General features: G+C 42.4%; 2 protein-coding genes across 5 annotated transcripts in view; one reads left to right on the forward strand and one right to left on the reverse strand.

The window, feature by feature from the left end:
• The window catches only part of SASS6 (SAS-6 centriolar assembly protein), a 34,685-nt gene extending 33,876 nt beyond the window's left edge, over positions 1-809 (reverse strand). For 2 of the 3 annotated variants that reach the window (XM_005300905.5, XM_065555614.1), the window contains exon 1: positions 1-131. In XM_005300905.5, the coding sequence (XP_005300962.1) occupies positions 1-68 (68 nt within the window). In that variant the 5' untranslated portion in view covers positions 69-131. Of the gene's footprint in view, positions 132-618 lie in introns of those variants that run through there. The other variant, XM_065555613.1, reaches the window with a different exon arrangement.
• Positions 119-12,069, forward strand: part of TRMT13 (tRNA methyltransferase 13 homolog) — a 16,417-nt gene continuing 4,466 nt past the window's right edge. Inside the window, exons 1-9 of one of the 2 annotated variants that reach the window (XM_008170607.4) lie at positions 119-262; positions 1,142-1,188; positions 1,270-1,336; positions 2,940-3,002; positions 3,094-3,163; positions 4,227-4,333; positions 5,665-5,832; positions 6,200-6,272; positions 8,235-8,309. In XM_008170607.4, the coding sequence (XP_008168829.2) occupies positions 119-262; positions 1,142-1,188; positions 1,270-1,336; positions 2,940-3,002; positions 3,094-3,163; positions 4,227-4,333; positions 5,665-5,832; positions 6,200-6,272; positions 8,235-8,309 (814 nt within the window). The remainder of the gene's footprint in view (positions 263-1,141; positions 1,189-1,269; positions 1,337-2,939; positions 3,003-3,093; positions 3,164-4,226; positions 4,334-5,664; positions 5,833-6,199; positions 6,273-8,234; positions 8,310-12,069) is intronic. The other variant, XM_008170608.4, reaches the window with a different exon arrangement.

Consider the following 12,069-nt stretch of genomic DNA (forward strand, 5'->3'; position numbering starts at 1 on the left):
CTGTCCTCGCAGCCCTGGCACTTCACCTGCACCGGCACCAACCGGCCGAACAGACTCTCCGCCGCCATCTTGCGCTTTGAGTTTGGCGCTCGGCTCCCGCGGGGGGCGGGGCACCAAGATGGCGGCCGAGCCGGCTGCGGCCGGGGGGCTCCGGGCTCCTGTGCCCGGACGGTGCGGTTACTTCGTGGAGCGGAAGAAGCGGTTCTGCAAGATGATCCCGGCTCAGGGGAGACGCTTCTGCGGGGAGCACGGACACCAGGAGGTACCGGGGCGCCGGGCACTGCCCGCCCGGCAGGCGGACCCGGTCACGGAGGGGTGGCTGGTTGGGCCCCTCACCTTCGGGGCTTTAGGAAGGGGTGGGGAGTCCCTCTCCTGCGGGCTCTTTTATAGCCCCCTATGGATTCGCTTGGGGGAGGGGCTGGCACGTATCCCCAGAGCGAACCCCATAGAGACGGGCCATACTCGCCAGGCTTCCCCGCGGGTTGGTGAGGGCTGTGCCCAGCCCGGCCCCTGGGGCTCACTGCCCTGCTAAGCCTGGCGACGGCAGTGTCAGCGCAACCCCCGCTGTCAGAGCCTGCGTGCAGTGATCGCTGGCAGGGGTGGGGGTCAGCCTCTCACCCAGCTCCCCAGTAGCTTCCCAGCCGAGGGAGGAGAGGGGTGTTGTCCCCCATCTTCTCTGCCAACTTTTCCGTGCTTTGAATTTCTTGCAAAATCTGCTATGCTGGTAGTTACTCTTTGCTTCAGGATCCTCAGGTGACGTCCCCTTCTTGGAAAGCTTACTAAGAAATCACTGCTGGCCTCTGCAGAGCCTGACATCGAGCTAGAACCCCACAAGGTGTAGGTAGAATAATTACTGCCTGTCACAAGGGACCAGGAATACCTGTGCGTCTCTGGGCTTGGTGATGTATTAAGGCCTTCACTTGCACAATATTCCTCCACCCATCACCCAGTTAAATTGCATGGTTTATCCAACTGAAACACATTGTATTTCTCCATTTGATCTAATTCCAATAAATCGAGGCTAGCAAAGATTTTTATTTTTGTGACCCACAGACACATTTCTAGACAGATTTTCTAAAATTAGGACATTGACCGCACCATAATTTTGTGCTAACAAAATAAACATTTTCTTTCCCACTAGGAAGAAAATGACAGGAAAAGAATTCCATGCCCTCTTGACCCAAAACAGTAAGTGTGTTTTAAATACATTCGTATGTTCATTGTTAAAATTGTGCCTGTCATTGCTTATTTCTTTTTCTCTGATTTTAGCACCGTATATGAAGATCAATTACAAAAACATTTAAAAAAGTGTAATTCAAGAGAGAAGCCGAAGCCTGTAAGTGTGATGTAAATTAAATGCCATATAATTGTATATTAGAGCAGTATAAACTAAGCAGTGGCACAAATTGGAGTGGAGAAGGGTCGAACACCCATGGTTTTTGCATTTGCTCAAATTTCCATAGGCCGCAGAGCCAGGGGGCAATGCCCTGACAACTTTTAAGCAGTCGCCCCATACTAGATCAGTATGGCTGCTGCCGGAGCAGCCTGGAGTGTCGCTCTGGCTGTATGGTTGCAACGCTGCTGACGCTGTACAGACAGAGGGACAGCAGGGCCAAATGGTGTTAAGACCTGGTGCATGGAGTCTGTTCTTATATGGCAGTGCTCAGGGCAATCCTCCAAAAGCTCAACTCTTGGCATCACTGGCTTATGCACTGTGTGGGTAAGAGAGAAGGGAGACTCCAAAGCCCAAGGAGACATGGGACCAGTGGTATAGAGAATTTATCATTGACTCAAATCAGAGAGAGAATTTATCATTGACGAATCAGAGAGTAATAGTCCTTATAGAGAGCCTAATAATAGGGAGAAACTGAAGCTATCTAAGTGCTGGATTAAATGAATTGATGCCCTATGCTGTATGCATGTTTCCAGTGTATATAAATTTGTGATCTTACTTTCAGATAATTTTTTTGGCCAGGAATGGAAGTGCTGTCCAGGCACTCACATTGAACTAGCTTTCCCCAAAAATGTTCCTGGGGAGCATTGCCCCACCAGGCCCCTAGAATTAATGATTTATGACTTCTGCTGTGAATGGATCTTGTATATTCTGTTGAGTATTGGGGTTGATGTGTCCCCTTTCAGATTATGTTAGCTGAACTTGATGCACATACAACAACCACAAATATTAAGTCAGCTCTACTCTTTTATATTTATTATCCCTGAATAATAATGTTGACTGAGGCATTTCCCCTCCCCCCATACCCTGTCATGAAATTAAATATCTTCCTTTCTGGTATGTGCTAAGAAGGCAGCTTGTTTTTTTTAATGAAAGAGTCTACCATGTGTTAAGCCTTGCTTGATTTCCTTGTATAGCTACATGATGTAAGTGGCTTTTGCCCATATTTGAGAACTGGATTCAGATATATATTCAGTGATCCAAATGCCAGTGTACTGCAGTGTACTTCTTTCTGATGAATACTGTGCTGCCAACGCATCTGTTTGACTGTATAAAGCTTAAAATATTCCTGTATATATGAAATGTCAGTAATCATGAAGCTTAAAGAATAACTGCTTGAAAGAGAAATTCCTTTGTTTATTGATTCTTATAGTACAAATAAGATGCAAAGTGCTAGTACAAGACAGGACTCAGCCTTGCAAAAGCATTACTACTGTAGTGCGTGCTATGGTGCTTAGTCCCATTGAAATCTATCAGACTAATCACCCTAGTAAGCACTACACCCATTGGAGAGTGTTTGCAGAGTTGGGCCCTAAACCAGAGAGAGAATCTTTTCTCAGAACTGCATTCTTCATTTGTAATTATTTGACTTTTGCTAGGTGAATTATTGTCAACACACTCTGAAGCATTCTTTTGCTTTACATGCTCTTCTGTCTTTATTAGAATCTCCTTGGTTTTCATGCTGTTTTTATTTTTTTTTATTAAGGCCTACTTTGTTCAAGATATTAATGCAGGATTAAAAGATGCAACAGAAATACTTGACGAACAGGTGAGTCCATTTCTCGGTTATTTTAAGGAACAAATAGTTAAACAAAAAGGTTCTCCTCCTTTTTTTTTTTGTGTATTTTTTTTCCCAACAGTTACCAATTTCTTCCCTGTCTAAAGAAGAGTTAGAGGACTTGATTAAAAAGCTGAAAAAAGCAAGTAATGGTGAGTCTGCTTAATTTTGAAATATTTTAAATTGCTTTCTCCAGAATTGATCAAATACTTCATGGCTATTTTAGTGTTAAATATCTTCCAGAATTAAAAAAAGAAAAGAGATTAATAGGAGTACTTATTTTTGTCACTTGTCGTGATCTGAAATTGAAATCTTGTAACTGTTAAAGAACTACCTACATGACACTGTTAGTTAGTATTTTTTCCTCATCTCAGTCTTGTTTGTTCTTTTGAATAAAAGTTAATTTTGTTTTTAATGAAATTAATGACTTTTGTTTTACATTCTTCTTTGTGCACCATGATTAGGTGGTGACATTACAGCTCTGGGAAAAGCATTTATTAGAAAACTGTTGCTTCTGACCCATTAGAGAGCAATTACGCTTGTGTTGTAGATCAGTGGTTCTCAACCAGGGGTCCAGGACCCTTGGGGGCCTGAACAGGTTTCAGGGGGTCCGCCAAGCAGGGCCAGTGTTAAACTCACTGGGGCCCAGGGCAGAAAGCCGAAGCCCCGAGTCCTGAACCCTGACACCTGGTGCTGAAGTTGAAGCCTGAGCAACTTAGTTTTGCAAGGCCCCCTGTGGTATGGAGTCCTGGGCAATAGCCTTGCTTGGTACCCCCTAACGCCAGCTCTGGCTTTTATATGCAGAAAAAAGTTGTTGCGGCACAGCTGGGCCATTGAGTTTTTATAACATGTTGGGGGCACCTCAGAAAGAAAAAGGTTGAGAACCCCTGTTGTAGATTATTTTGTTGATGGCAGAAGATAGGGAAATTTTCACATGTTGGATTAAAAACAAAACTACATGTTTGGAGTTTGAAGAACATTACCTATAAGATTATCACAATTTTTAGGTGTCAACTTGTGGACTTAAACTATTTGATAGTGTCCCTTTTACTTGTTTCCAATAGTCAGTATGCTAACTCTGTAAAGTCTTCAGAGTCAAATATTTTGCATACTAAGTACTGTATGCAGTCACTTCAATATGCAGGTGGGAGCTAGATTGATGTTAGGTGGCCTTTTTAATTGAATCTATGAAGAGTACTTCTGCATTTGATGCAGGTATAAAGCCAATACTTAAGGATCAAATGCTGTCCCATCAGGCCTTACAAGAAGCCTTAAATGACCCAAAGAATGGAGAGTCTGCTTTCAAGCACTTGAAACAACAGGTATGGCCATTTCCTTACTAATACCTATGGTGGTCTTTACTGTAGTTTTCTTCTTATGGATTCCAGCTAATCCATACTACAGTTATTTCACTTAAAAGAAACTTGTAACAGTTCCAGATTGTACCCATGCTGCCAGTTTAAGTATTAGTCTATTGATAGTACACTCCTGTTTATTCAAATAGACTGAGGAGTCGGGGGGGGGAGGGGGCATTAGAAAGTTTCAAATAAACCGGCGGTCAGATAAACAGAAGTGCTGTTAACTAACTTAGGGAGGACACTACATGGAGGACACAGTGTGGATTCAGTTCCCTTTATCCAAAAATCCTAGTTACCTGGACTATATCGACCCCCTACATTGTCCATAACTGCTTTGAAATTATAAGTGTTAGTAACAGAAGTTTATTTTGATCCTGAAATACCTAACAAGCTTGTCTTCTCCTCATTCATGAGCCTAGATTATCCCCTCTCATGGAAAATGTATAAAACTCTGAGATTTGCCTTATGATATTTTCAGGGAATTGTGCCCTTGAGAAGGAGGAATTTTTATGGGATACAGAGTGAGTGGGCGGTGAGAACTTCCAACACAGCAAATCCTTTGAATTCTTGGGAAAGGGAAGCCAGAGAATGATAAGGACGAAAGCGCCCATGGGAATAATAGTAATTCCTATCTCTTTTATATAGTGCTTCCACCACCTGATCTCAATGTGCTTCACAGTCTTTTTAATGAATTTATCCTCATAACACTCCTGTAAGTTAGGGAAGTACTATTATCTCCCTTTTGCAGATGGAGAACTGAGGTGCAGAGAAGCTAAGTGACTTGCCTACTGGCAGAGCAGAGACTTGAACCTAGATCTCCCAAGTGCTAGGCTAATGCCCTAAGCACTGCCATGTTGGTGCCTTTCAGCACAACTCTATGTGTACAACTCAACTGCAGTAGCTACAGAGAGGGCTTTGCAGGAAGTGATGCTTCACGAAAGTCCACTGGAACATCCATGTGACTTTTCCAAGGATTAGCTGAGAACAATACTCCAATGTATGCCTGGTCCCTAACTCTACCCCCAAAACCCAGTGGATAAGATTCTGTGGGTGTTAGAAAAAGGAAAAGATGATGCCATGGAGGCAGCCCTTATTTCCTCTGCACTCTGGATTTACAACATCTCTACCCCTGCATTCATGAAAGAGGTGTTGACATTCTGCAGCATGGTTATTTAATCAATATGAGCTATGGGAGAGACTGCTGATTGTGAGTTAAGTTAACATTTTTCCCACAGAAATGATCAGACAGAATGTATATTTGGCTTGGTTCATAAATAATCTTTTGAAGTTTGTAGGCTTCCATTTTAGGTAACATGGAAAAGTTACATTTGCTTGGGCCAGGAAGATGTTTTATTGAGTTTGGAGCTGGACGAGGAAAGCTGTCTCACTGGGTTGATATTGCCTTACAAGATGCTGAAAATGTTCACTTTCTGCTTGTTGAAAGGGCAACTACCCGATTCAAGGTAAGACAGTCTATAGTGGAGTTGGCCAAGTCTCATTTTTGGAATTGTTGTTCTTGGCAAATGTGCCTTTTTCTCAGAAAGTCTGATTACCTTTTAAAGGAAAGGTGAAAATATATCTATTTGTCAGTAAGGGCATTGCAAAGTTAAGGGCTTTGAAAAATTTAATTGATCCTTATTGTAGTTTTAAGGCATGCCAGTAACACAATTGGGGTACAAGATGCCTGCTGGCTGATACTGAAAATGTTAGTGTTCATTTGAAAGGGGCTTGTTTTGTTTTTAAAAAATTAATAACCTTAGCACATTCTTGTAATTATTTATTAGTTAGGTGCCCAATACTTCTTAATGATGTGATATCCTATTCACACAGGTAGACGGTAAACACAGAAAAAGAGACTACATATTTGAAAGGCTTCAAGTTGATATCCAGCACTTATGTTTAAGTAAGTTGCTACTTGGCTTGTATAACTATCAGCAATACTAAGATGGTTGCTTAAAAACTTGATTGTGTAGTATCAGAGTGCAGGAAATTTTTACACTTAGTATAGGTTAATTAATATAATGTTTAGAAGACTGTTCTCAGTGTTTTGGTCATTTTTATGTTGTACTCTTTTTTCAGTTACTAGATGGGTATTATATAATTTCCAACAACGTGTACAAATTATCTTGAATTTATAAGACTTTATTTTGGGTCAGAATCACCAAATAAAAGAGAGCCTGAACAGTTTCAGGGTTAGATGCTTTCACTTGTGTATTTTAGCTGTGCTGTATTTTGATACAAGTATCATTACTGAGTGAAGCAAGTCTCAGATGTCCTTATTAACAATGAACACAGGGGGATTCTGGAATACCACGTTCAAAAGAAGTTGCATTAAATTTAGTGGGTGGCTTATGGTGATGAACAGAACTTGCATTAGTTAAATGGATAAAAGTGATTACCACATTACTTAACAAATGTAATCCAATGCATTGCCAGCATGATTCAGATCCTGTATTTCATGCAAAATATATATGTATCTCCATGCCTTTCCTTATGTTGTTATAACTTAACTGGATCCATTCTCTGAGCTACGGGTGACTCTGTTCCCATCTGGTGTACCACAGTAGTAGTATATATTGTACTTGTTTTGGTACCACAAAGTCACTTAATTCCTTATAGGTATATCTTCCATGACTAGATCATGTATGTTTGGGCCATACAGATGGTTGAAACTTAAATTATGAATGGCATATGTAGAAGGAGAAAAGAATACCGAAAATAACATTTTATAAATAATGAGCAAGAATGTTTGCTAATGAAGGAACATGGTACATTGTAGCATGTTAAAAAGATAATTTATATTAATCTTGTATTTGTCTTCTCTAATTAAACTGTACATTCACTTGGTTTACTGTAAGTTAACATTAGAAAGTTACATGTGACTATTAATCCACCATGAGTAGGACAGATGAATTTATTAAAGCACAGGACTAAGAATACAAAAACCTGATATTTATTACCAACTCTGCCACAGGCTGTCACTGTGATTCTAGGCAAGTCACTTGATGCCTAGTCCTGCTCCCAAAGTTTTTAATGGTAACAGGTCATAGTTTTAATTTCTGCCTCAGTTCCCCGTTTTTGAGGCGTATGGTAAGTCTAAATCAATTGATGTTGGTAAACTGCATAAAGATCTATAGCTGGAAGGCTCTATAGATATAGAGTATTACTACTATTCAATATATGGATCAAGTTGGCCTGCAATGTATGAACGGTGTCTTCTGGAGTATTGGGTTTTTTAAGTATTTGACAGATTTTGAATTGCTGTCTATTAGGAAATTATCTTATGTCTAAATAAAGTCTTGATTGATTCATTTATTTATTGAGGAAACATACCACAAATAGCTTGAACTCCCCACAGTAAGCAAGAACTATTTTCAAAGTTTTGTACTTTTCTGCTTTTTATTGGTGTACAAAGAGAAGTATTGATTTTTGCTGCACTAGGAACATAACATAATGTTTGTAGACTAGAAGGGAACATGTCAGAAAGGAAAATTGTTTTATTTCCAAGCTGCTAACAATGAATGTTTTTAAAAAGTTCCTTTTTAATTTAAACTTATTCCCTTTGTACAATTTTAAGTTGTTTAAAAATAAGGAAGAAAAAAATAAATGTGCTATTTAAACATACTGTATAGCTATTCTTTTCAGTTCATGAAAATTATACTGTATTATGTTTCCATCTTATCTTTTAGTGTGACATAACACTAGCTACCCTTTCGAGATGCAGACAATTGAAGTTTTTTTATAATAATTGAGGCAGGAATTTTACTTGAGTTTTCTGACCTATTGTTTCAGTTATGTGTGCTGGAATTATATTACCCAGCAAGATGATGTCCGGCTCCAGTAATCCAGGTTCTGTTTCTTTCAGATAAAGTACCTATTCTTGAGAAAGAAAAGCTTCCTGTGGTAGGAATTGGAAAGCATTTATGTGGTGCTGCAACAGGTATGAACTATACGAATTGGCGTAAGTGCAGCTACAAAGTGGAATGCTGATTCTAATCCTCTTGAATAATTCGATGCTTCTAACAGGTTTTTTTGTACTATTTTTTTCTGTCTAATTCTTTGACTGCTGCCTACTGTACCAGTTGTGTTCTAAATATCCGCTGATTTCAGAGGAACACTACTTGGATGATGGCAAGCAGCAAAGGGGTTAATCCAGATGGAAATAAACATTAATGGTTGTGTACAGCAAAATGAAGAATGAATGTTTTATGTAATTGTGTTCTTAAACTGACAGAAACATGTTTTTCATAGTACTTTTCTTCCCACTGTCTTAGGCTTGGACAACAATGTTGGAAAAACTTAACTTGATTAAAAATGTCCTGGACAACTTGAATACTGTAATATAGTAAGATCATTTTCAACTTGTCCAAGACATTTTCAACCAATTAATTTTTTTTCAGCTTTACATCCCAGGTATGTGGGGAAAAGTGTTTCAGGTATGACATTCTGTGTGTATGTATTATATACATTCTATTGGGACACTTAACCATGATGTCTTTGTAATGATATTTACAATTCTTAAGTAAATGGATTGTGTGCTTTAATTCTGTCAGACTTCTACATAAACGTCCTCTTGTAATAAAAAGGCCACAGAGCTGAAGTTTTCCCAATGACCTGTGGAACAAGTATTCTCAAGAGTATTGGTCACTAACAAGTCAGATAGTTGTGACAGGATCCCCGAGGTACAACCTGGAACCATGGGACCACTGTGTCGCCTTAACTCTCTAGCCTGGGTTGTCTCTCACAAAGCTATGTCAGTGACGAGCAGTAACACCCCTCCAGGCACTGTGATTTCTCAACCATCAGCATCTGGAGCCCCACACCCAGCTATATTATGCTCCCTGAGCCACTCATGAATCATACAGAGAGAGGCACCAGTCAATGGCCCCAGCCTTGAACCCCAGAAATATCCTATCTTACATTGCTCAAGAGTCCCTTGGACAGCGTAAGCTAATTAATAAGTTCACTACTCCGACAAAAGGGTAGTGGATGTGCAATGGTCTTTGTTAAGCTGAGCTGAGATTCCCCAAGCACTTACACCAAAAACACACAGTCTTAGATAAAATATAAAACAGATTCATTAACTACAGAAAGATAGATTTCAAGTGACTAAGGGTATGTCTACACTACGGGATTAATCCGAATTTATATAATTCGAATTTGAGAAACAGATTGTATAAAGTCGAAATGTATGCGGCCACACTAAGCACATTAATTCGGCGGTGTGCGTCCAAGTACCGGGGCTAGCGTCGATTTCTGCAGCGTTGCACTCTGGGTAGCTATCCCATAGCTATCCCATAGTTCCCGCAGTCTCCCGCGCCCATTGGAATTCTGGGTTGAGATCCCAGTGCCTGATGGGACAAAAAACATCGTCGCAGGTGGTTCTGGGTACAGCCTCACCTCCTCCCTCACTCCCTCCCTCCCTGCATGAAAGCAACGGACGGCAGACAACCATTTTGCGCCTTTTTTCCTGGGTGAACACTGCAGACTCCATACCACGGCAAGCATGGAGCCCGCTCAGCTCAAGACAGCATTCATGAACATTGTAAACACCTTGCGCGTTCTCGTGGAGTTTATGCTGAGCCAGGACCAGAAAAACGAGGCGAGGAGGCAGCAGCGGCGGCAGCGCAGCGACAAGCATGATGAGGACATGGACACGGACACAGAATTCTGTGAAACCACGGGCCCCGGTGGTTTGGAGATCATGTTGTTAATGGGGCAGGTTCTAGCCATGGAACGCCAATTCTGGGCCCAGGAAACAAGCACAGACTGGTGGGACCGCATAGTGTTGCAGGTGTGGGATGATTCTCAGTGGCTGCGAAACTTTTGCATGCATAAGGGCACTTTCATGGAACTTTGTGACTTGCTGTCCCCTGCCCTGAAGCGCCAGATACCAAGATGAGAGCAGCCTTCACAGTTGAGAAGCGAGTGGCGATAGCCCTGTGGAAGCTTGCAACGCCAGACACTACCGGTCAGTCGGAATCAATTTGGAGTGGGCAAATCTACGGTGGGGGCTGCTGTGATGCAAGTAGCCAAAGCAATCCCTGAGCTGCTGCTACCAAAGGTAGTGACTCTGGGAAACGTGCAGGTCATAGTGGATGGCTTTGCTGCAATGGGATTCCCTAACTGTGGTAGGGCGATAGATGGACCCCATATCCCTATCTTGGCACCGGAGCACCAGGGCAGCCAGTACGTAAACTGCAAGGGGTACTTTTCCATGGTGCTGCAAGCACTGGTGGATCACAAGGGATGTTTCACCAACATCAACGTGGGATGGCTGGGAAGGGTTCATGACGCTCGTGTCTTCAGGAACCTTACTCTGTTTAAAGGGCTGCAGCAAGGGACTTACTTCCCAGACCAGAAAATAACCATTGGGGATGTTGAAATGCCAATAGTTATCCTTGGGGACCCAGCCTACCCCTTAATGCCATGGCTCATGAAGCTGTACACAGGCAGCCTGGACAGGAGTCAGGACCTGTTCAACTGCAGGCTGAGCAAGTGCAGAATGGTGGTAGAATGGGCATTTGGCCGTTTAAAAGGTCGCTGGCGTTCATTATTGACTCGCTCTGACCTCAGCCAAATAAATCTCCCCATTGTTATTTCTGCTTGCTGCGTGCTCCACAATCTCTGTGAAAGTAAGGGGGAGACCTTTATGGCGGGGTGGGAGGCTGAGGCAAATCGCCTGGCTGCTGATTACGCGCAGCCAGACACCAGGGCGATTAGAAGAGCACACCAGGAAGCGCTGAGCATCAGAGAAGCTTTGAAAACCAGTTTCATGACTGGCCAGGCTACAGTGTGAAATATCTGTTTGTTTCTCCTTCATGAATACCTGCCCCCTTTATTGACTCATTTTCTGTAAGGAACCCACCCTTCCCCTTCCCCCAGCTTGCTTTCAAACCAAATAAAGTCACTATCATTTAAAAATCATTTATTCTTTATTAATAGATTAGAAAAAGAGGGAGGGAACCCGGGTGGGATTTGGGAGGAGGATCGGTGGGAAGGAAAAGCCACTAAAAAAAGGTTAAAAAAATGACAGCCTCTTGCTTGGGCTGTCCACTGGGGTGGAATGGGAAGGTGTACGGAGCCTCTCCCCCCGCGTTCTTACACGTCTGGGTGAGGAGGATACGGAACATGGGGAGGGGGGAGGGGGGTACAGGGGCTGTAGCGGCAGTCTGTTTTCCTGCAGCCATTCCTGAAGCTCCACCAGACGCCGGAGCATGTCTGTTTGCTCACGCAGCAGCCCCAGCGTTGCATCCTGCCTCCTCTGATCTTCCTGCCGCCACCTCTCATCTCGAGCGTCTCTCCTCTCCTCACGTTGGTCCCTCCTGTCCTCACGTTGGTCCCTCATGTCCTCACGTTGGTCCCTCCTGTCCTCACGTTCACTGGCTTCTTTCCTATACTTTGCAACCGTTTCCTTCCACTCATTCAGATGAGCTCTGTCACTGCGGCTGGATTCCATAATTTCTGAAAACATCTCGTCTCGCGTCTTCTTCTTACGACGCCTTATCTGTGATAGCCTTCGGGATGGAGGAGGGAGGCTTGAGGAATTTGCAGCTGCTGTAGGGAGGGGAAAGAAGAGAGAATTGTTTAAAAAGATACATTTTGCAGAACAATGCTTATACTCTTTCATGGTGACCAACACTATTTACATTACATAGCACATGTGATTTCTGTGCAAGGTCGCATTTTGCCTCTTAATA

The sequence above is a fragment of the Chrysemys picta genome, chromosome 8 (assembly GCF_011386835.1).
Source record: "Chrysemys picta bellii isolate R12L10 chromosome 8, ASM1138683v2, whole genome shotgun sequence".
Taxonomy (NCBI): Eukaryota; Metazoa; Chordata; order Testudines; family Emydidae; genus Chrysemys; species Chrysemys picta.